Raw genomic sequence first — 24533 nt, forward strand, 5'->3', positions numbered from 1 at the left:
CTACACTCTGAAAAGAGCAGAAACGCAAATAAATTACATTATTTTGATTATATTTCAAAATAATAAAAAAAACTTGAAATTGATGATACTCATCCTAAACACACGGCCTGAGCCAGTGTCCTTCTAGAGCTCCCTGGATGCTTCCGGACTGGAAAGGCTCTGAGCCGTTTCCGCCGCCATTGCGGATTTTAGACAGAAGATCAGCCGTAGCCACTGCTATCCATCGATGCAGTGCAGAAAGCACACTCAGAAGGGGGGACACATTTTACATCTTTATTGATCCCAGCTTTCGGAAACACGATTGACAGCACTGCACACAACCTTTTTTTAATCGTGTTTTTCGTTTTCACTGACTGGCTCCGACCTACACGTACAGTGAGGAGGTCGTAGCTAGCGCGGTGCTACTGCCTAGCTAGCTAGCTGCACGGCTAGATATTCAGGACTCCGGAGAAGCTCAAGGAAACCGTCATGGCGCAAATCCTACCTATCCGCTTCCAGGAGCACCTGCAGGTATGTAGGCAAAGCCTAACAGCTATATGAACCACCAGCATTCTCATTTCGTGTTGATTTCCCTGCTTAACGGTCGTTTGACAGCGTGCTAGCTGAGCTAGACGTCAATACCCGCAGCAAATGAATGACCTCCCCTCCCCCGTTTAGCCAGTAGCTAACAGCTAGCTTTTGAGGCTAGCAGCTCATTCATTTCACTGATGCTGTTAGCCGACGTTAGCTGTCACCGACAACCAGGAGGAGAAACTGTTTAACATTAAACATTTTTGCTGACCTTCAGTGCTCAGTTATTGCGTTGTTGACATATGCATGGCCACATTCAGGGTTAGCTAATAGCAACGACTTTAGCTAGCTAATCGTGGCAGTTTGTGTGTCGTGAGGGATGTTGTAGGTACGTCGTTTAATCGTAGCTTTGTAAAACCTGGATCACATAAAAGATTAAGCAGCCATACTGTTATAAACACACCGACCCTGTGATGATGATGATGTGTCAACTGAGGTACTAAATCAAGTAGCTGCAGTATGACAGGACCCTGTGCCATTTCATATTACAGAGTAAGGTTTTATCACGATAGGCCATTTCTACAGTTGAAGGGTTATTCTGTCGTGCTTTCTAACCGAGATGTAATCACCTCAGCCAGCAATCCGAGATGAACCGGGTGGTGCACCCATTCTCTCAAAAATGGCATAATTGTTCCCATCTCATACATGTACATCATGTTTTTGTTTTTTTTAAAAACACCTGGGACCGGATTAGAGTCCAGTCGAGTTCAAGCTCAGCTGTTACATCAAATCTCAGCTTCTGACTGTATTAGATGTGCTTAGTCTTCTCGCTTAATACTACATTCAGGATGAAACCCCATAGGAAGCAGTTCTTATACCATGACCATGCACCTTGGATGACCTTTTGCTAAGGGACAGTAGACACTCAGTTGCAAGTTTAATAGATACATATACCTAAAACAATACATTTAATACCATGGTCCTGAAAAAAATCTGTGTTTTAGAGAGGTGTTGATTAAGCTTTATGGTCGTTTTTGAGGTTGCAATTTGTGGTTCTGTTGAACTGTTTTGCATTATACAGCAATATTCAGTTATGTAGCCCTTGATATAAATGGGATGGACAAAATAATAGAGACACTGTTGGTATAATGCAGCACAGTTTCACAGCATCACAAACTGTTGCCTCCAAAATGATCAACACTTTTCTAAAAGAGTTTCAACAAAAACTGAATTTAACAACTTTTATGAAGGCATATTTGCTATTATTGTCTTTACAAAAGGAACCACAGTGGAAATACGTTTTTTACTTTATTGTATCATCTTTGGCAATTCTTGTAGTAAACAATTTTGGCCAGTAGCTGCTACTAAAACAGATCATGCATTCATATCTCAGCTCCAGAACCTGGGAATCAACCCAGCCAACATTGGATTCAGTACTCTGACGATGGAGTCCGACAAGTTCATCTGTATAAGGGAGAAAGTGGGTGAGCAGGCCCAGGTTGTCATCATAGATATGGCAGACCCCAACAATCCCATCCGCAGGCCCATCTCTGCAGACAGCGCCATCATGAATCCTGCCAGCAAAGTTATCGCCCTTAAAGGTAAGCTCTAGCTAAAATGCATCTTTAGCGCTGTTAGCACATAGATTTATGTGCCACGTAGAGGGGAGTGTGTTAGGTTTTTTTTTTTTTTTAAAGCACATAGACAAAAAAATAAGAGTTTTAAGTCTTGGTCGGTCACATACTTTGCTATGGTGCTTTTCAAGTACATTTGACAATTTGTGTAAATTTTGTTTGTGTTGTCAGTCGGTTATGTAGCTGTCACAGTCTGCTTTTCATTTTAATGTTCATATGTAGACCACCCCATTTCTGTTTGTCAAAAAAATGAGTTACTAAAATAAAGTAAAACACATTTAAATGTACAAGACATTGTAATTTTTGGAAAAGTAGATGTAGTCCCAGTGTTAGTAAAATGTCATGCTGTCATGAATGCTTTGTCTATTTTGCTTGTTTTTGCTCTTTTTTCATTTCTTACTGCTTTCTTATGTTTGCAGACGGTGAGTTGAATTTTACATATCATGAGTTGTCAAAGTGTAATCCTGTATGCACTGTCTTGAAATGTGTGCACAGTACCGATAGTAATTTTAATGAGTGCTTGAATTGACTATGATAACATAAGCAGGCCATAGCAAAAAGAGGGCAGCTTAAAAGACTATCTTTTTTTCTTTTGTGTATATGTTTGTCCCATTTGCTACACTGTACATATATGTTATATCACAGCTAACCATTTTCTAAAACATACTGTAATTCATATTTTTGAATGCTGTACTTAACTTCAGTACAGTATGAAAATTAGCACATAAAGACTTCAAAGTAGTTTTAGATAATTTAGTTTAGGTAATTAATTGTTACAAACAGCCTGCCCGTGTGGGTTTTTGTCCAACTAACATTATCATTGTGTGGTAATCATAGACTTTATGTCAATGGTTGCAGTATGGTTGAATGAAAACACTGACTTGGTGTTGAAAACATTCTAGGAGTTCAAATAGCAAACCGTAAGTCAAACGTATGTAATGTGATAAGGACATGAAGATGTAAATCTGACTCTTTCTTCATTACCAAAAACATGGCAACATTCAACAAGGCAGTTCCTGTGACAGTTTTTCTTCAGTCATTCACAACCTGAGGGCACCCACATAACATCTGCCATCATCTCTGCCAGAAAATTGTCTTTGAAGAAAAAAAACACAAACCCTAGAATAAATGGAAAATCAGGTGAATATTCAGAAATGTTACAGAGTATTATGTCCCTTGGAAAATGGTTGGTAGTAATGTATAGTACATAAGTATGTAGTAAGAGGGCTAAAACATGCAGAAAAGATGATATGGTTAAGTGGTTTAAATATGGTTTAAACAGCGGGAAAATTAAGCAAGCAGTGACATGTCTTAAATAAAAAGGCTATTATGTATTGCCTGTCCTATGGACACGTTCATATGATGTTTAGACCTAATTTAGTGGTTTGTGATGTTATAATCAAATATATTCTCAATATTTATATGTATCAAATATGTCAGTTGTAGATACTTTTGTTTCTCTACTACTTTTAAGTATATCCTAATCTCACCTTGGGCTGGCAGATAAAAGAAATGCCAGCGATGTGATATATTTAGGATATATACTGTATATCCTATGCCAAATTTTCCATGTAGCATTTAAGATTTTGCCAATTTGGCGCCCCAGTGGTACATTAAAAAACAACACTATGTCATGTAGTAAAGAATAGAATAAAAATACTGGGAGAAGCAGAGATACTGATAATATATACATGAAACTTATACACATTTATCACCATTGTGTATGCAACTAGAGTTGCATTGTCAAGTTTATGAGAACAATGATGATCATGGATTAACCTGTGACACTAGTTATGTAGATCAAATGAATGTGCTACTGAATATACAGGGACAATTTTGGCTGGCCAGCCCCAGGACACTGCAGAGATCAAAGTCAAATATGGTGCTTTCAGTTACCTTTCCTATGTTTAGACGACACAAGTAGGTTTATTCTTATCAAGCAAATACTGACATTGCTTACTGGTTTTCTTTATGTATGGGTTTTCATACTAACGGACTGTTATTCTACATCATGTATTGTGAGTGGGTCTACTGACCATTCACATTATGCCAGAGGATTAGCCTTAAGTGGCTTATAAAACTTGTGCTTTAACTTCAGTGGTGAATAACTGCAGTTTAAAATGTTGTATAAACAGACAAACTTATTAAACGACAAAATCTGCATTATTGCAGTATTCTTTTCTTACCAATTTACTATATATTTTTCTCTAATTAGTTTTTAAAATTTTCATCTCTTCTCATCATTTATTTTATGTAGACAGTGTATTTTTCAGTGTACTATCGACACAGTCTTACCAAAGCATTTATCACTATACCTCACAATTTTGGGTTTTAGCCATTTGTCATTCATATGCTGTGCTAATTATGAATCACAGTTAATCATAGGGTTTAGTTTGGTTTAGGCTTGTTTGGCCCGATTGAGTCTAAGATATCTGTCTTGGGCCCAAAGAATTGGAGTGGCTTTCCTCCAGTGAGACTGAACTGGAGGAAAAAAACAGAATGGGTGTGAGTGCATATGTCCAGCATCCTTCCCATCATCACATCTGTTTGTGTGCTTTGTAGTCTTCTTTTGCTAATCTGCATTCAGACCCAACCTAAATTCCCACATCCCTCATTTTAGGATTAAATTTCAATGTGAATCACTTGGGAGCAATAACAACATGCCTGGAGTTTCATTTCTCTAGTAGGTGGTGTGGGTGGAGGGCTGGACACAGGCCATAAAGCCTCATTTTGACTTGCACTGGGCAACATGTTTTTCTGCTGACATCGATTCCTAATTGATTTCGTTTTGGTTGAAAAGATTTGTAGAGAATTTAACCATTGTACCAAAACAACATGGAAAATCACTGTTGATCCAGCTGAAATGCACAGAAAGCATAGTCGTAATATCTCTGTAAGTGAGCATCCAGACTTAAAATAGCACTGCATTAAAAAGGGCAAGGGACTGCATTCATGCAGGTGTGTCTTTATGGATGGCATGGAAACGATGAAATTGGATCCAGTAAACACAGGTTAGAGTGATACATCGATGAATTTGAAGGCTAATCAGACGCCAAAGCGCTGCACAGAATTTTATATCTGTGATTTTATAATTTTATAAAGCATCAAATGTGATGATTGCAAGGCCACTATTAGCGATACCCTGCTCACATAGCAAATTCATCTACCTGGACTCTGCACCTGCACATATTTAGCCAACGCAGCACCTCGCCTTATGTCATTGCATTGCATTGAGGAAAAAGTTGAGCCATGTTCAACTTTTTGCCTCTGTCCCTCACTGTGTCATCACAATGGCCTCATGCAGGGGGGTTGCATATATATGAAGGGGCGGCATTTTTTTAATGCAGTGCTAATATCTAGTCTGTTTGAGTTTCTCCAATTAAAAATCTGTTTTATAGATGAGTAATGACTTTAAATTGTCAGAAAAGGTTTGCATATTCAGTCTCAACTGAGTGTGTTCCACATTAACAGTTGATTGCATCAGATTTAACTGAATGCAGATCTACCACTTCAGTGGTTGCCCTTTTGTTGGTCTTGCCTCTTGTTTTGACACTGGTACTGGCTTTTTGTGTGGTCCTTCGGTGTTATTCCAACCAAACCCTGACTACCAACATTTCTCCAGCAATTGGAATTTTGGTGTGTGCAATTGGTATGTTTACTCCCAATGTCTGCTGTGGGTTGTGTGTGGTAGCTTTAGTCACTAGACTGATTTTGGTGATTTTTTTTTTTCACTGCTATTATTAGAATGTTTTGGGGGTTCACAGCTTTCACCTGCATCACTGTACACCAACCATGCCTCTGAATATTTTCAGCGGCCAAGACCCTGCAGATCTTTAACATTGAGATGAAGAGCAAGATGAAGGCTCACACGATGACAGATGACGTGACCTTCTGGAAATGGATCTCCCTCAACACTGTTGCCCTGGTCACAGACAACGCAGTCTACCATTGGAGCATGGAGGGTGACTCACAGCCAATTAAAGTCTTTGACCGTCACTCCAGCCTGGCAGGCTGCCAGATCATCAACTATCGAACCGATGCCAAACAGAAGTGGCTGCTGCTCATTGGCATTTCAGCACAGGTAATTAAACTATGGTTAAAGAGTTGCTTCAACCTAATTTAATCCTGATCATTTTAAAAATATCATTCACACTTTAACAGAGTACTGTTAGTTCTCTCAGTTTTAGAAACCTGTTATTTCAGTGGAGAACAGCAGTGCAACATTTGAATAATATACTATCTGATCCTACAGCAAACATTTAAAAAAAAAAAAAAAAAAAACAATTTTCTTGTGATTAATTACTTATATATGGTTTCACCTACCATGAAGTCGATACTGGAAGCAGATGTATTAAAGAATTGGCTTTTTCCTAACTTGTGGGCTTTTTCTCCTTTTCAGCAAAACCGCGTCGTCGGAGCCATGCAGCTCTACTCAGTGGACAGGAAGGTGTCTCAGCCCATCGAGGGGCATGCCGCTGGCTTTGCACAGTTCAAGATGGAGGGCAACACTGAAGAGTCAACTCTGTTCTGCTTTGCTGTGCGAGGACAGGCAGGAGGAAAAGTAAGATTTACTGATACTGCAAAGTTTCAGGCTGACAACTGCAAGAATAAAGAGATCAGGATAGACTCGTTGGAAAAATGGAAATCAGTAATGCTTAGAAAAGGGTTTGAGAGAATGTAGAATCTAGATTTTTTTTTTTTTTTAAACTTTGCAGAGACCCCTGTAACCTGACTTTGTCTCCTGTTGTGTTTTTGCTTACAGCTGCATATCATTGAAGTGGGAACCCCACCGACAGGGAACCAGCCATTTCCAAAGAAAGCTGTGGATGTTTTCTTTCCTCCAGAAGCCCAGAATGACTTCCCTGTTGCCATGCAGGTACTGTTGCTTGTTTGTCTTTGTTCTCTAAACAATAGTGTTACAAGTAAGATTCCCTTTAGTGGGAAACACCACTCTCCAAATGTCATCACAGCCTTGAAGATAAATTGTTTATGAAGATAAGAATTGTCTTGGCCTGGAGTGGATTAAAGTTATTACTGAAGCAGTTCAAAGATAGAACATTTTTGAAATACTGAAATTGCATCATTTGATCCAACAAATGCACCTCAGTGTGATTTCACAACTTGGAAAAAATAAGAGAGGGAGCGGTCAAGCAATTTTGCCAACCAATTACAGTATTAGCTTAAGGGCAGTTTGACAATGATCTGTCTTTTTGCTTATCTGTTTTAACCATTCTCTTCCTGGATATCTAGATCAGTTCAAAGCAAGATGTAGTCTTTCTCATCACCAAATATGGCTACATCCACCTGTACGACCTGGAGACTGGTACTTGTATCTACATGAACAGGATCAGTGGGGAGACCATTTTTGTCACTGCCCCCCATGAACCTACTGCTGGCATCATTGGAGTCAACAGGAAAGGACAGGTATTCTAATGTACACACTCTGGACCTCCATCTATCTATAATAGAGTGAAATTTGTGTTGAGATTCAACTCCTCTGTAACCCTTTACAATACGTTTTATTTATTTTATTTAATTTGTATCAGTTTTATATAATTTCCTCATTAATGGCTGCGCACAGTGCAAAGTCACAGCAGCGCACATTAGATGGTTACATGTTCATGTAAAGATCTTTCTGGAACATACACTATCTTCACCTGCATATTAGTTAGCATAAGCATTTTTAATGACTGGCCATAATGATTTATTATCAAAATGATTTCTTTTGCAAAGTAGGACTCTCAGATTAAACATAATTCTGAATATTAATATTAAATGTTAATTGTAAATTGTGTTCGACAGACGCTAGGAAATATGGCCTTCCTCAGTTAAAGGGACGAATGATTGCTTCTTATTTGAGCCAACTGAAGAAATGGCATTGACTGTTGAGTTAGTAGACATTTATAGGATTGAATCAGTGTTGAGTCAAATAATTCAGACCACTGCATTGGGACACTGAATCAGATTCTTGAAAAATACCAGTGGAATAGTTAGGCTCATGCTAATTTTGCCCCTTTGGCTTTTTGCAACTTAACAGCAACAAAGACTTACTCATCGGTGATTAGCTCTCATCTTTGAATCTTTGATTTGGGATGTTGGTTGCACCAAAATAATGTTATTGCTGGAGGTTGGAAATGGAAGAGAAATGCAAACTCTGGTAACCCTAATGAACCTCTTACAATACAAATTTTACATACATTTGTAAAATGCAAATTGTTTAAGAAATGAAGAATAACTTACAACAAATGAACAGATATAAACACTTAGTGATTTTTCCTAAATCTGTATTAGTATGAGATGCAGTATGTGTATATTCGTACTCTGTGTTGGTCTGTTTTTGCTGACATTTGTTAGTGATTCACTTTCTGTGGTATGTCAGCCCTTTTGTGTATCAGCGTGGGACCTTGCGTGTTGTTGTGTGACCTTGAGTAAGGAAACCTGTGAAAATATCAAGCTGTAGCAGCATCTTCGGTGTCAGGCAGCATGTGACAGTCACAGCAGGAGGGCTAAGCTTGGCCGGGCAGACTACACAATCTAATCCTGTTATTGCTCTTGGCTCTCACCTGCAGGCCTACCGTTTACAGCTCAGTGTATTGCACGCACTTACTCACTCGCTCGCACACACACATACACAACACTGCATACAACAACATGGGGTAATCCCTCTGTGTAATGTAGGAATGTGACAAGTACACGTCTTAGGATATAATTCACTTAAATCTATTTTTGCATACAGAGGTGTATACAGAGAACTTGAACTTGGTTTCAAATCCAAGTGTTCCGACATTTCACTTTCAATTAAAGGTGCACTGTTTATACACACAGATTGCATTCACTTGCTTGGGGTAGCATGTACTTATTTATTGTAGGTGTAGGTCGTTAAGAATTATTCTTTTTAGATATTTATATTATATACTATATATGTCTGTTTGCTGTAGTGGTGTTTGTTTTTTTGAATGAACTGAGGAATTAAATAAAAATATAGCATAGACACTGCCTTGTTTTCCTCCAAGAATAATTCCCATTTGTGAGGAATCCTCTGTTATGTACAGATAATAAAGCATGCACATGTTCTTCTCCAGGTGTTGTCAGTGTGCGTGGAAGAGGAAAACATCATTCCCTACATTACTAATGTGCTCCAGAACCCAGACCTTGCTCTTCGCATGGCTGTCCGAAACAACCTCGCAGGTGCTGAGGAGCTGTTCGCTCGCAAGTTCAACACCCTCTTTGCGGCAGGGAATTACTCAGAAGCTGCCAAGGTGGCGGCCAATGCACCCAAGGTACTGCCAGTGTGCACTCAGAGCCGGGTCAAATGGCATGACATTACTCACAGTTCAACTAGTGCAAGCTCAGACTGTTTAGACTAAGCAGACTTTTGTAGATTAGTATAATAGTAAACACTCAGAGGTATATGTAAAACAAGTTTAGATTTGCATACAAAAATAGTTTAAAATCAACAAGACAGATTAACTGGGGATGCAATTTTTTTTACTGTTTTTTTGGTTGAGCAGTTTCTTAAAGAAATGCTCTAAATACTAGAAATCATTAAGTTCACTATAGTCTCTAATGTTCACGTCATATAACTGTTCACAACCATTCTTCTTTGCAGTGCTCAGAAGCGACTTTGCCATTGTCACGTACCGTGTTGTACATGAACGCGTTCAACACGTTCATTTTTTTGTCAATGCTGAACTGAACGAATCAGTTTACAAATGATGAACGTGAGCGAGTGAATGCCGCTCACGTTTTACCGCACGCCGCATGACGTCTCCATAGACATGGCCCAGCATGGCTAGCGGTACAGATGGTTTTAAATGTAACTAATGTCTGTGATTTTTCAGTGGTATACAATAATTAATTTAGTTTTGCAGTGGCAATGATTTGGGGCTGGTGATGGAAGGGTAGAGGGCGGTTCTATTGAAAAAGAATAGCGGCCTATTTATGTATAATAAAAAAAAAAAAAAAAAAAAAAAAAAAACGGAACAAAGGAACGTGAACTAGTTCATATTTGGAACTGTGAATTTAGTTCAAAATTTTAAAAAATTAACTATGAACGTGAACTAGGTAATTTTCATCTGTATGAACTGAACTTTGAAATAGTTCTTTTTAAGTGTTACAACACCGGTCACGTAAATACTTTGTCTATCCATCTCTCTTTCTCAGGGTATCCTGCGGACCCCAGACACCATCCGCCGTTTCCAGAGTGTTCCAGCTCAACCAGGCCAGACGTCTCCCCTGCTCCAGTACTTTGGCATCTTGCTGGACCAAGGCCAGCTTAATAAGTTTGAGTCTCTGGAGCTGTGCAGGCCTGTCCTGCAGCAGGGCCGCAAACAGTTACTAGAGAAATGGCTGAAAGAGGACAAGGTATGTGTGCAGTTGTTGGTTTTATATTGAACAAACTTTGTGTTATCCTCAGAGGAGATGTTTCCACTAATCATTTCATTAAAACTATTCCATTCAGAAACTCTTTCAAAATTGTCACCGTAGAGCTTGAGTGTTCGACTGAGTTCATTAAGTAGACAGACCATTAAAAATTGTATTCCAAAGCAACAGATCCATCACTTGGGGGAAATAAACACAGATGCCTTGCCTAAACCTTAGTACCATGAAGGTAAAGTACATCGCGCATTATTGCTATAGTCAGTTAATTGGTTCCTCCACTTCTACAAATACCACAATACTGCTGCTTTTAGTTAAGTTTGTTTTTTGAGCAGAAAGTCATAAGTATTTTTTGAAGAACTGATGAGTAATGTTTTGTAAAATAGCTGGAGTGGAATCAAAAATTTGAAAGTCAGTGTGGTGTTTTAATGTAAAATGACTAATTTTGGACTCAGTCAATCAGTGCTGAGGCTTGAGGATGAAACGTAAATGCCAGTTTGGTAATTTTGTTTGCTTGGAAAGGTTTAAGTGCATCTGTGCTGTTTCTCTGATTTACTCCTCTTGGTTACTGACTTGTATATCCCTCTAAAAGCTAGACTGGTTTTCAATGACACTGTGTGTTTGTGTGTGTTTACAGCTGGAGTGCTCTGAGGAGCTTGGAGACTTAGTGAAGTCTGTCGATCCTACTCTTGCCCTCAGTGTTTACCTCAGAGCCAACGTCCCCAATAAGGTCATTCAGTGCTTTGCAGAGACTGGACAGTTCCAGAAGATTGTTCTCTATGCCAAGAAGGTTTGTGACAATGCCTGACTTTGTTATTCCAGAAGTTCACACATCAGATATAGGGCTGTTAGGCTTAAAGATCTGTTGTCCTTGTAGGTGGGATACACTCCAGACTGGATCTTCCTGCTAAGGAACGTAATGCGGATCAGTCCAGAGCAGGGCCTACAGTTCTCCCAGATGCTGGTTCAGGATGAAGAGCCACTTGCTGACATTACGCAGGTAAACAAAAAACACTTTCAGAAGCAGAATAATGTCGCTGTTCTATAGTCAGCAATCAGACAATACATTGAAGGAAGCTGTTGTTTGATTAAACAGACAACCAAACCTACAGGTCTTTGAGATGAGTTTGACACATATGACTTTTTCTCTTATGTCTCCAGATTGTTGATGTGTTCATGGAGTACAACCTGATCCAGCAGTGCACATCATTCCTACTAGATGCCCTGAAGAACAACAGACCCATGGAAGGACCACTGCAGACACGCCTGCTGGAAATGAATTTGGTCCACGCACCACAGGTACATCAACGTGTGAATACATCAAATCTAAATATGCTAATTATTTAGTTTTGAATCCATTCAGTGAATGAATTCAGATTAAGAGTGAGAGATTTTTATTTTTTATTTTTATTTTTATTTTTTTATACAATTCCTCAAATCATACCTTTTCAAACTAACCCTTGTGGTTTCTGTCTTTCTTTCTTTCTTTCTTTCTTTCTTTCAAAAGCATCTTATTTTGTTTCCGTTTACCAAAAATTTAATTTCCTGCTGCCCCTGTTGCGAAGCTTCAAACGATGCTGAAATGTCTTTGTCCCTGTGTCATGTCTTTCAGGTTGCAGATGCCATCCTGGGCAACCAGATGTTCACCCACTATGATCGTGCTCATGTGGCACAGCTGTGTGAGAAGGCCGGTCTCCTGCAGAGGGCACTCGAGCATTATACTGACCTGTATGATATTAAGCGCGCTGTGGTGCACACACACCTTCTCAACCCAGAGGTACAGTACAGATGAAGGAGCACAAGAAAATACTAACACTAACAAGCACTAACATGCTCATTTGAAATATGTAATATTTATTGTTTTGTGGTTACTATATTTGCTTTTGCATTGCTTATTGTTTTCTATTTGTCTCTGCAGTGGTTGGTGAATTTTTTTGGCTCCTTGTCAGTGGAGGACTCTCTGGAGTGTCTGAGGGCGATGCTGTCTGCAAACATCCGCCAGAACCTGCAGATCTGTGTGCAGGTGGCCTCCAAGTACCATGAGCAGCTCACCACTCAGGCCCTCACTGAACTTTTTGAGTCATTCAAGAGCTTTGAGGGTAAGCTAGGAATAAACTGGGTGCTATTTTACAATTATTTGAAATATTTACAGTTAGTTCACCTGTTGATTTTGACTCTTTTGTCTTGCAGGTTTGTTCTACTTCTTGGGTTCCATTGTGAACTTCAGCCAGGATCCAGAGGTCCACTTCAAATATATCCAGGCAGCCTGCAAGACAGGCCAGATCAAAGAGGTGGAGAGAATCTGCAGAGAGAGCAACTGCTATGACCCTGAACGTGTGAAGAACTTCCTAAAGGTCAGAAATGGCCCAGTGCAGAATAAACATTTCACTATGAAATAACCTAACCTCTCTGCCACTAATTTGTCTGATGAGACTATTATTCAACATTTATTAGTCAATGCCAACATTTCTATTTTACAGGAAGCCAAGCTGACTGACCAGCTGCCTCTGATCATTGTGTGTGATCGCTTTGATTTTGTCCATGACCTGGTCCTGTACCTGTACCGCAACAGCCTGCAGAAATACATCGAGATCTACGTGCAGAAGGTACATTACTACTTCCCTCGCCTGAGGAAAAACTGGTCTCTTACACCCGGAACAGTAAATTGTGTAACATTTTACATTTTTTTTTGTTTGCTGTCAATGGAATCACAAGCCCTGACTGACAAGAAACTCCATCCTGTAATTTCCTTCTCTCCCCATCCCTCCATCGATTTTAACTTTTATACTGCCTCTCTGACATTGGTCTTTAACTGAATAGCGACATTGGAATAGTAACTTTAGAATCATTTATTCCAGGTGAATCCAAGCCGTCTGCCGGTAGTCATTGGTGGGTTACTGGATGTAGACTGTGCTGAGGATGTGATTAAGAACCTGATCATGGTGGTGAGAGGACAGTTCTCCACAGATGAACTGGTGGCTGAAGTGGAGAAAAGAAATCGGTAAGAAGAAAGGAACTAATTGAACTGCACAGGGGTCATATAACTTAAGACAAATATTTTTGTGCTCATAGTCATGAGAAATCCTAACTGTGTGTCCTTCTCCAGACTGAAGCTGCTGCTGCCATGGTTGGAGGCTCGTATTCATGAAGGCTGCGAGGAGCCTGCTACCCACAATGCTCTGGCCAAGATCTACATCGACAGCAACAACAACCCTGAGCGCTTCCTGAGGGAGAACCCCTACTATGACAGCCGTGTGGTGGGGAAGTACTGTGAGAAGAGAGACCCCCACCTGGCCTGTGTGGCCTACGAAAGAGGACAGTGTGATCAGGAGTTGATTAATGTGAGTTTAAACAGAAATCATACTATGGACATGTGACATATGGATTGTGACAAGTTGAGTAAGTCAGTTGTTCTAATGTGCGTCCATTTTGACATGAAAACTGTTTGTTTTTTTTGTTGTTTTTTTTGTTTTTTTTTTTTTTTTGCCTTTTTATATAAATTCTTTTGTATATCATCTTTTAGGTGTGCAATGAGAACTCGCTGTTCAAGAGTCTGTCCCGCTACCTTGTACGTCGCAAGAACCCAGAGCTGTGGGCAAGCGTGCTGCTGGAGACCAACAACTACAGAAGACCACTCATCGACCAGGTTTGACCCTTTGCTCTATTTAATCTCTCTACATTATTCTACCTGAGCTAGTTTACTTGGCCTGTTAATGCAAAAAGCTGAGAGCATTACTGACTTGGCTTTTCTGTACTTGGCTTTACTTCCAGATGTTGTATATCTAGCCCTCTCTGTCCCTCTCTTCTGCAGGTTGTCCAAACAGCCCTGTCAGAGACCCAGGATCCAGAGGAGGTGTCTGTCACAGTCAAGGCCTTCATGACTGCTGACCTTCCCAATGAGCTCATCGAGCTTCTGGAGAAGATTGTCCTCGATAACTCCGTCTTCAGTGAGCACAGGTGAGAGAGGCTTGATGCTACATGTAAACAGCAGAAGTCTCTTGTTGAAAGTTTTGGAGATAACTCAGTAAACTGTTCCAATTTATTATTTCACTAAACCATTTTCTCTTTCATAGAAGACTCTTGAATTGTGATCATATTCAAAAACTCAATTGAAAATAGATTTTACTTTTTTAGCCACGTAGAAAATGAAACGCTCACTGAGAACCTCCTGTCTTGATTATTTTAGAAACCTCCAGAATCTGCTCATCCTGACGGCCATTAAAGCTGATCGGACACGTGTCATGGAGTACATCAACCGTCTGGACAACTATGATGCCCCAGACATTGCTAACATCGCTATCAGCAATGAGCTGTTTGAGGAGGCCTTTGCTATTTTCAGAAAATTTGATGTCAACACCTCTGCTGTGCAGGTCAGTGGATTACTGTTCGACTTTAAGGTGTTTAAAAAGTCAACTGTTTGTGTATCATTTTAACCTTTTTAAGCTTTTTAACTTGACATGAGATGATCTGAATGTTGTCTCATTTTTTTCAGGTTCTGATTGAGCACATCGGTAACCTGGACAGAGCTTACGAGTTTGCTGAGCGCTGCAATGAGCCACCAGTGTGGAGTCAGCTGGCAAAGGCCCAGCTTCAAAAGGGCCTTGTCAAAGAAGCAATTGACTCTTACATCAAGGCTGATGACCCCTCTGCTTACATGGAAGTAGGACAAGCTGCAGCCCAAAGTGGTAAGATGAACTTAATCTATCATATTAGCACATTTGGTGCTTAGATCTGAAGAACTTTGGAGAACTATAAAATTCATGGTGCTTTGCTGTTTATTGTTGTATTACTTTCAGTGGTGTTGTGGTGTGTGTGTTGATTGATATGCTCATGAAACTGATGGGGGTTGATTGTGCAGGAAACTGGGAGGACCTGGTGAAGTTTCTGCAGATGGCCCGTAAGAAGGCCCGCGAGTCTTATGTTGAAACAGAGTTGATCTTTGCCTTGGCCAAGACCAACCGCCTGGCTGAGCTGGAAGAGTTCATCAACGGACCCAATAATGCTCACATTCAGCAGGTAGGTCCTGAGAAGCATGCAGACACACAGAACACACTCATATAGACAGCTGTTACCACTTTTTTCACTTGTTTACAGTTGCCACCCTGCTGATCATGCTTTCTTTTACCATCCTGCAGGTGGGTGACCGTTGCTATGATGACAAGATGTATGAGGCAGCCAAGCTGCTTTACAACAACGTATCCAACTTTGGCCGTCTGGCCTCCACCCTGGTCCACCTGGGAGAGTACCAGGCAGCTGTGGATGGAGCACGCAAGGCCAACAGCACCCGCACCTGGAAGGAGGTGAGGAATGATGATAGAGTTTCACTTCTTTCACATTATCTCTTTATATAAAAAAGTCCTTTGGAGTAAACTAAAGAAAATAGTCGGATATGAAGCACATTTAATTTGATTCTGTGCTCTCCCAGGTTTGTTTTGCGTGTGTAGATGGGAAGGAGTTCCGTCTTGCCCAAATGTGTGGCCTGCATATTGTCGTCCATGCTGATGAACTGGAGGAGCTCATCAACTATTATCAGGTACATGGTGTAACATGGGCTAGTATTAAACTAATGTGTCACAGTTAAAACCAATGTGAAGTAACTAATGAACATGTAACTATCAGGAATCAGGCATATAGTGCACAGGACAGTAGGATTTTGAGTTTTCCCCAAAAATGAAATTCGACTTTGAAAGGACAAATAATGAGTAATATTTGATTTAAATTTTCATGCAAAACAATTCCTAGGTAAAATTTAGACCTGTGTGCGTGTGTGAGTAATCTTATTAAATGTGTCTGCATCCTCCAGGACCGTGGTTATTTTGAGGAGCTGATCACCATGCTGGAGGCTGCTCTTGGCCTTGAGCGTGCACACATGGGTATGTTCACCGAGCTGGCCATCCTCTACTCCAAATTCAAACCCCAGAAGATGAGGGAGCACCTGGAGCTTTTCTGGTCCCGTGTCAACATTCCAAAGGTAGGCGAAGAACACAACAGCGACATCTTGAAGCAAATCATGATTTATTATCAATTTAACAACATACACATGTAACAATCCCCAATACTCTTCTGGACTCTTCTGCATGAATACCTTTGTAGAAATACAGCTTGGTTAAGACCAGTTGTAATGAATGTCACAGTTGAACCAGTCTCTCTGTAAAGGCTGTAAAAACGGTTCCTGATCAGTTTATCAAGCTAAATATGAGTTTATGAACTAATGTCGGTGTGTGTGTGTGTGCGTGTGTGTGTGTCAGGTTCTCAGGGCTGCAGAGCAGGCGCACCTGTGGGCAGAGCTGGTGTTCCTCTACGACAAGTACGAGGAGTATGACAACGCTATTATCACCATGATGAACCACCCAGCTGATGCCTGGAAGGAGGGCCAGTTCAAAGACATTGTCACCAAGGTAAAAAAAAAAAAAAAAAAAAAGATAAAGAAAAGAAAAAGCTGTTGAAGCATTAGTGATGCTAGTTTTTACTCTGCCAAAATTCAAGCTACAATATGTTTATCATTCTAGGTGGCCAATGTGGAACTCTACTACAAAGCCATCCACTTTTATCTGGAGTTCAAACCATTGTTACTGAACGACCTGCTCATCGTCCTGTCTCCAAGACTGGACCACACACGTGCTGTCAACTTCTTCAGCAAGGTTCTGCGCCATTGTTGCTTTCTATAAACATTTCCCAAAGTGTTATTTGGAATTAATTATAACCCATCTCCAAACAATTAAGTTATATAAAGAAATGCTATTATTGATCACTTGTGTAAAGTTATTAGTGACTGTTTAGTAAAATTTACTTTCTGAAGGAGATGAAAATGGACATTAATTGTTTTTCTTATACTTTGTTTAGGTGAAACAGCTGCCTCTGGTGAAACCTTACCTAAGGTCTGTCCAGAATCACAACAACAAGTCAGTGAATGAGGCACTCAACAACCTCTTCATCATTGAGGAAGACTATGCGGTATGATATGATCATGTGTCCCATTGTGTATCATAACCTATATTAAAGTAATCTACTTTTTTAAATCCAGCGCAGCACACAAAATAAATCAGAATTTTCACCAACAGGATTAATGTTCTTACTGAGTTGCATTTTCAGCTCTATCTTATAATCATCTCTCTCTCTCTTTTCCAGGCATTGCGTACTTCCATCGATGCCTACGACAACTTTGACAACATCTCACTGGCCCAGGGCCTGGAGAAGCATGAGCTAATTGAGTTTAGGAGGATCGCAGCCTACCTTTTCAAGGGCAACAACCGTTGGAAACAGAGTGTCGAGCTCTGCAAGAAGGACAAGCTCTACAAGGTGCACAGCCGCTATAAACAATAACAACTTTCAATATGCCCTCCAGTTCTTCCAAGTGATAGAAATCACAGCATCACATTTCACTCCAGAAACCCACTTAATGCAATGAAATTTAAAATGGCAGATATTTCCCCAAGTCAGTTTATTGAACTGTGATTGCGCTCTCCTCTCGGCAGGACGCCATGCAGTACGCATCAGAGTCCAAAGACACGGAGCTGGCAGAAGAGCTCCTGGCTTGGTTCCTGAAGGAAGACAAGAAAGAGTGTTTTGCCGCCTGTCTATTCACCTGCTACGATCTGCTGCGGCCCGACGTGGTGCTGGAAACCGCCTGGCGACACAACATCATGGACTTCTCCATGCCATACTTCATCCAGGTCATGAGGGAGTATCTGTCTAAGGTGGGTTGGCCAGAGGTAAACGGTGTGTTCCAGTCTATCAGGACAAAGAAGATGGCTTTGTGAGAAGGTTTCCTATGAGAGAAAAGCGTATTAAGACATGATATAGTTAGAACTACAGTGAAAGAAGGCAGTTAGAAGGTAGATAGACAAGGTAACCTACATGCTCAGTGATGTTTTTTTTCTCTTGTTGTTAGGTGTTAAGACTTGTGACATAGTATTTGCAAACCTGTTCCTGTCTGTGGAGACCTGTTCAGATGGGTGTACCACATAAAGAAACTAAATAATAATTTGAATCTTTAAATAGTTTTTTTCCCTGATTGATATGGCATTTCCACCCATCTGATGCCGAAAAGAAGGATCAGCAGCTACTTTTTGCAGCTAAGTTTTTGCAAATACTATTCAACTATAGGCAGTGTCGCACAGTTTCGCCCAGACAGTATTGTACATGAAGCCCACCATCACTGCCTATTCCTTCCTCCATTCATGCTCATCTTCCTATGCCTCTGTCAGCCATGTGTCATCACTGGTGTTTTCCTTTTCATTTGGGTTTCCATCCATTCAAGCTACTTTTCCATACAAATGTGTTCCAGAGGAGATTCATAACTGCTGTGTCGCTCGTCATGCCATTTATATCTCTGTTACATGGCAAAAAGTACGACCCACCTATTGTTTTCAAAACAGACAGTAGAGCTGAGTGAAGCATTGGTAAAAAATTTGTTGCATTTATTTGCCAAACTTGGAATGCCAAGTTGGTGGACTTTTACTACATCAAAAGTACTTCAGTTTGTCATAAGCTGTTACACAGTAGTAAATTGTCTTGTGGCTGACTACTTGTTTTAGCAACCCCATCAGATGGTTACTTGAAACAGGTTAAAACAAGGAATCATTTATATATTTGAATATATACAATTAATAATTTTCCTAAGTCTTTGTATTACATCACTTTTTGCATTATTTAGTATATCTTGTTTAAGTGTTTAAACTTACCGTAGGCCCTATTCGACAGTATCTGTATTTTAATTTTCACACTGTCGTCAGCAACAAGTTGGAATTCACCATAATAGAGTAATCTCAAGTCTGCATTTGTATCAAAAGTGGCGTTATTACCCGCATCTCTCTCTCAGGATTTTTGTGTTTTCTTTAAGTGACAAGTCCTCTGTTTGCTCTTTTCTCTCTGTCAATTTCTATTTTGGGAGACTTCCATTTGTTTTTTTTCCCTCCTTAAGTTGCCTCTCTGAATTTCCTTTCCAGGTTGATGCGATAAAGGAAAAGGTGAAAGTCGAATCCATTTTCTAATCATTCTTTTTGACCCCTCTTCCCCTGTCCTGTAGCCTGTAGTTTGGAGGAGTAAAATTAGCAGAAACCGCATGACCCCCCCCTTCTCCCCCCCATGTCACTCTGCTGCTTCTGATTGTAAATTCCACTCCACTAGACCACCTACCAACCCACAAGATTCCAGAGCGGGGCTCTTCACACCCATCCCTCGGGGCTCTGCTAGGTTTGCTGGTGTCACCGACGGCTTTTGGTTTGACTTGAGACAAAAAATGAACAACTATTTATTGGGTTAGGTGATGCAAAATCAATTTTTCCAATGTATTTAAGACCCTATAGTTCCATTCCTTCTTGAGATTACGTCCAATTCATAATTAATATAATTGTTGATAGGATTCGCCTATTGAAAAATCATGTGTTTAACAAAAACAAATGTTTGCAGTGATCTCTGTTTAAGTGGTGGTATGTTGCTGTCAGGTTACCAGATTTGCTCAGTCTCGTCAGTATTAGCTCAAGTAGCCCAGATCACTATTGTTATGGATTGTGTTCATTCTACTTTAAATGTGCAGGGTTACAAGTTCAGACTTTCAACAGTAGACTTCGCTAACAGCAGTTAAAATTAGGTTACTGCTATTTTTTCATCTTCTAAGTTTCACCTAAACCAGTAATAACATTTTTTGGCCACTTGGGGGCAACGGGAAACACACAGTAAATACAACCCTGACATATTACCACTTTTTAAGATGACATGAAGAACTAGAGCTTAAAACAGCCGACAGCAACACTATGAGAGCAGTGAGAGTGAAGCAAAACATTTAAGTTGCCAGCAGGACACAAAAACAATGATCTTAAAGATGGCGTAAAGCTCCACAGAGCTGAGCGAAACTGCAGATACAGGTGATAATTCTCTTTGGGTTTCTCACTAACTGCGTCCTCTTTCACCTATTTCTATCAGATGTGCCCTATCACAGCCTTTTACCCTCAAAACACACTGAGCCATCCACTTAAACCAGCATGCCCAACAGCTCTCCTTAGGCATGGGTGAAGAGTGCCACTCTGGATAACTATCTCACCTGCTGTGGTCAGGTCCTTCTCTCACAGACTTGTAGAAGAATTCTAATGTTAAACTGTCTGGTAACACCGCTCAGCTGCAGTCTGCTGCTGGCCACCATCCTGACTTGGTTAAGGATCATTCTTTTATTGTCACTGTTCAAGTTACAGGCACAACGAAAATTATGTAATACTTAATTTGTAAAATGAGAATAAAGGTATTGAATCACTTTAGGAAGCACATGTAGACACTGTAAAGGAAATTTCAAGGCATATGACATTAATAATTCTTAATTATATCTTTACATCAAGAGGGAGTGGGGGCATATTTATATCTGTATTGGGGCAGTGGTGCAATAGCATAGACTGCAGCTAAGTGTAAGACCTAATTTCAGTAATAGAGGCACCAATGAGGCATTTTAATGAAGTGACCATTCTTTCAGAGACCTTTCTATTTTTCTCCATGTCTGTCTGTACTACTGAATTTATGTCAATGCCAGAAAACAGACAACAAAAACCATGAACATTAGGTGTAAACATTTCGATAGTGGGGTATTTTTCGACAGCATATGTCCCTCTGAGTATTCTTTCATACTGTAAAGTGTGGTCTCTTCACGCAACAAATAAGTTGAATGTGTGAGAGCAAATAATCTGTAGTTTAGGTGTGATTTTTGGGGAAAAAATACATAACATGTAGAGCGACAAGCATGCCTTTCCCCTCCCTTGGTAGCACCAGCAGCACTCAGGCCAGGCTAGGAGACATCGTTGTTGGCTGTGCCTGCTTCTGGAAACCTTGAACTGGCTGTACAAAACCATCCCCTCCACCCTCTTTCACACTCCCTCCACTATGGCTCTCTGCTTCTTTCTTTCTTTCTTTTTTTCTTTCTTTCTTTCTTTCTTTCTTTCTTCCTTTCTTTCTCATGCACTCTTCAAGAAGAAAATGACTAAACTGCCGCTTCAGCATGTCTCTCAACCCTTCTCTTCTCAAACCAAACAACAGCCTGTCTTTTCTTGAAACAGCCTGCTTAACCAGACTGACTGACTGTAATAGGAAACCAGACAGTATGTAGAGAACTGAACCCAAAACCAACTTAAGAGGAAAGCTATTCTGTTGCATCATTTAGCATTGTCCTTAACTGACTTCATCAGTATTTAAGCTGCAAACTGTCATAGCTGAGGGTAATATCTGAAGCTTTTCGCTGGCTGCTTAATTCTTTGAATTGTTTTTAGCTCTATCTTTTGTCCTTTCTCATCACTATCTGCCTCTGAGCTGCTTAACAAACACTTAAAGCACCAAAGAAAAAACGGGCAGTTTTAATTTGATTCTCAAGGCTGCTAAATGCTTCTCATAGCTGTTCGCACACAGGCAATGACAAGCCTCAAGTTTTACTTTATAACTGTATGTTGTTACTCTGCCATGTTGGTACCAAGTCAACTTTAAGAGATCACTCTTACAGAATCAAGTCCTCCCCTCTGTTATCATCACAAAATTAAAAAAATATTGAATTATTACTTACAGAAATGCCAAATCCTGATTGCAACCAAAGCTAATCAAGCTAATTTGTGTCTTCGTCTGCTTCTCTGTCCAACAACTTAAATACAAAGTGTACCGAGTGTTTTGATTATCTGTTAAGGGATGGACGAACTAATGGGTGAAAAACATTAATGTTGGTCTTAGTTCAGTGTATTTGTCCTGGTGAGAGGTTGGTTCTCTACATACTCTACATTTCCAACATGTTAGAGTAGATAATTTAGGTGGCTGGATGGTGGGACCATTATTACCCAGTAGCTGTTTGTTTTTGTCTCCCCTCCTAATCCTTAATACTTTCTACAATTAAGTGGATGTCTATGTAGACTGTTGTAGCAAAGCTTGATAGAGTAGCCAGTAGCTCTCTAGTTGTAGTTACTCATTTTGCCTTATAGAGGGCCTACAACACATTAGCAAGGCCTGCCTCCTGCAGCCTGATTTTATTTAAATCTGGACTGTATTCATCTTCGCCTGTCAGGAATGGTCCCATCCGTCAGCCAGTGAAATAACCCAGAGGTCAGTTTTTACAAACGCGGCGTCTCAGCCCTTGCTCTTTAAGAGCCCTATCGCGTGCTGTGTAACTGATGTCTGACAAAGTCACTGTTGTTGTTTTTTCCACAGGTGGACAAACTCGAGGCCTCCGAGTCCCTGAGGAAACAGGAGGAGCAGGCTACAGAGTCTCAACCCATTGTTTACGGTAAAAAGACCATACACACACCACCATCATTGCGTTTGTATAATGAGAATATTTTTGACAGGTTATTTTGAAATTTCTGTTACAGGCACCCCCCAGCTTATGCTCACAGCCGGGCCCAACGTGGCTGTGCCTCCCCAGCAGGCCTACGGTTATGGCTACACAGCAGCACCAGGCTACACCCAGCCGCCACAGCCCAGCTTTGGTTACGGCATGTGAACACCCATCAGCCCCCTTCACAACTTGACCCAACACCTTCCTTCCATCTGTCCTTCTCTCTTTGTGTTCCTCACCAGCTTCCCATGGTCTTCTACTCACAACAGGGGCCACAAGCAAGCAACAGCCCACTCTGGTTTTGAGTACTATTTTTTTATTATGTTGTCCTGTTACAAGAGAAAACATTTAACTGCATTGAAGGACTTTTATTTGTATTGTTTGAAAAGAAATTGGACCACATGTTTCTTTGTTTTTCACATTCCATATTTATGACTACTTATTTAGAATTTTTTTGTGTTTATGTTAATGTCATGTTTTTTATTGGTTTATGGTTTGTGCAGAAGTGGACTTGCTAAAGCTCAGCAATGAACCTTTGAAGTAGGTGGAGGAGCATTGGATTTTGCACTCGTGAAGAAATTAATGTAGAGAAGCTCTTACTTTTGATGTACTGAACATGTGAACAGCTTACATTGTCTCGTTTGTCTGTATAATGCATTTCATCATTGTATATTGAGGAAAAAACGGTTACATATAATATTTGAACATATATTGCCATTTAAATGGCTATAGCTAGCAACACTAAGTAATGATAGTATATTCTGCACAGGCGTGTAGCTTTATGGAGTTTTAAATGCATACAGACGTATGTCACTGTGTGAATGAGGGTGTGTGCGTGTGTGTTTGTGTGTGTGTGTGTGAGAGAGAGAGAGAGAGAGAGAGAGTGAGTGTGAGATAGAGTGTGACCTGATGGTCTAAAGAATTTTAACCCCCTCTCAGCCTGTACTGGGCTATCCAATCCACCCTCTTAGATGTTAGCTCTCCTTCATTGGCTCCATGTATTTAGGTGACCTCTTGTGCCGTGTACAGTGCTTGTGTGAGACTGTATCTGTGTATGTGCAAGGACGGGACCACGGCTACCAGACCCCAGGGCCCTTAACCCTTAACCGTACCGTGTGTGTGTATTTACTCTGAACCCTCCTCGTGCTGAGGTCCGTGTATGCCAGGTGTTGTGGTGTTTCCCTTGGTCACCATTACGTTTTTTTGGCGTGTACAGATGTGAACATGACGAATTGAAAACTTTTAGATGGAGACCCCCCACCCATCTGTCCTCCACCCACTCCCCTGTCCTGATTCCTCCTGTGTTAATGCTTAGCAGCAAGAACAAACAAGGAGGCAGAAGAAGACAGGCTGGTGGAATCATTGTTGTCCTAATGACAGCTCGATTAGATCCATGAACACTCCTGTAGGTTGTGTGTTTAGATGGTTATGATGAAGAAAATTAGATCTCAGTACATCCAGTTCTTTGTTAAGAATGGTCTGAAATAAGAGCCTGTATTTACCTTGATGTACTTAACTTCATTACATGCTTTAAGCTGTGTGTGTAAAGTGTCATCTTAACCCTAACATAAGTTGAATTCCTTTCTGTTGTCATGCATATTAATAATAAAGGGGATCAGTCATTGATAAGTGGAAGAATATGACATAACTGAAAGGGAAATACTAGACTAAATAAAACTTAAAAATTGTACCCGGTCTTCTGTGGAGTCAGTTTG

General features: G+C 40.4%; 1 protein-coding gene across 5 annotated transcripts; it reads left to right on the forward strand.

The window, feature by feature from the left end:
• Positions 1 to 172: 172 nt before the first annotated feature.
• On the forward strand, positions 173 to 24508 carry LOC111222565 (clathrin heavy chain 1-like). Of its 5 annotated transcripts, XM_022746339.1 has the most exons (34): positions 173 to 510; positions 1904 to 2111; positions 2564 to 2566; positions 5957 to 6225; positions 6544 to 6705; positions 6907 to 7020; positions 7395 to 7568; positions 9227 to 9424; positions 10308 to 10508; positions 11161 to 11313; positions 11401 to 11523; positions 11685 to 11822; positions 12136 to 12300; positions 12442 to 12622; positions 12714 to 12877; positions 13004 to 13129; positions 13382 to 13524; positions 13630 to 13864; positions 14047 to 14169; positions 14335 to 14480; positions 14710 to 14893; positions 15016 to 15208; positions 15382 to 15539; positions 15659 to 15823; positions 15949 to 16056; positions 16327 to 16494; positions 16772 to 16921; positions 17033 to 17164; positions 17367 to 17477; positions 17652 to 17822; positions 17999 to 18220; positions 19472 to 19492; positions 22692 to 22767; positions 22853 to 24508. In XM_022746339.1, exons 1-34 carry the CDS (start codon positions 469 to 471, stop codon positions 22981 to 22983), a joined length of 5058 nt encoding a protein of 1685 aa, XP_022602060.1. In that variant the 5' UTR covers positions 173 to 468; the 3' UTR covers positions 22984 to 24508. The 5 variants fall into 5 exon arrangements, with proteins under 5 accessions (XP_022602060.1, XP_022602062.1, XP_022602061.1 ...); XM_022746341.1 differs by lacking the exon at positions 19472 to 19492; XM_022746340.1 differs by lacking the exon at positions 2564 to 2566.
• Positions 24509 to 24533: the final 25 nt, after the last annotated feature.

Source organism: Seriola dumerili, unplaced genomic scaffold (assembly GCF_002260705.1).
Source record: "Seriola dumerili isolate Sdu_G_001 unplaced genomic scaffold, Sdu_1.0 BDQW01000102.1, whole genome shotgun sequence".
Classification (NCBI taxonomy): domain Eukaryota; kingdom Metazoa; phylum Chordata; class Actinopteri; order Carangiformes; family Carangidae; genus Seriola; species Seriola dumerili.

What these genes read in the sequence shown, in the direction of transcription:
- LOC111222565 (XM_022746339.1), top strand. Translation starts at nt 469, where the DNA reads ATGGCGCAAATCCTACCTATCCGCTTCCAGGAGCACCTGCAG. An exon ending in TCATTGGCATTTCAGCACAG is followed by an intron (nt 6,226 to 6,543) that starts GTAATTAAACTA and finishes TCTCCTTTTCAG; the next exon opens with CAAAACCGCGTCGTCGGAGC. An exon ending in GCACCCGCACCTGGAAGGAG is followed by an intron (nt 15,824 to 15,948) that starts GTGAGGAATGAT and finishes GTGCTCTCCCAG; the next exon opens with GTTTGTTTTGCGTGTGTAGA.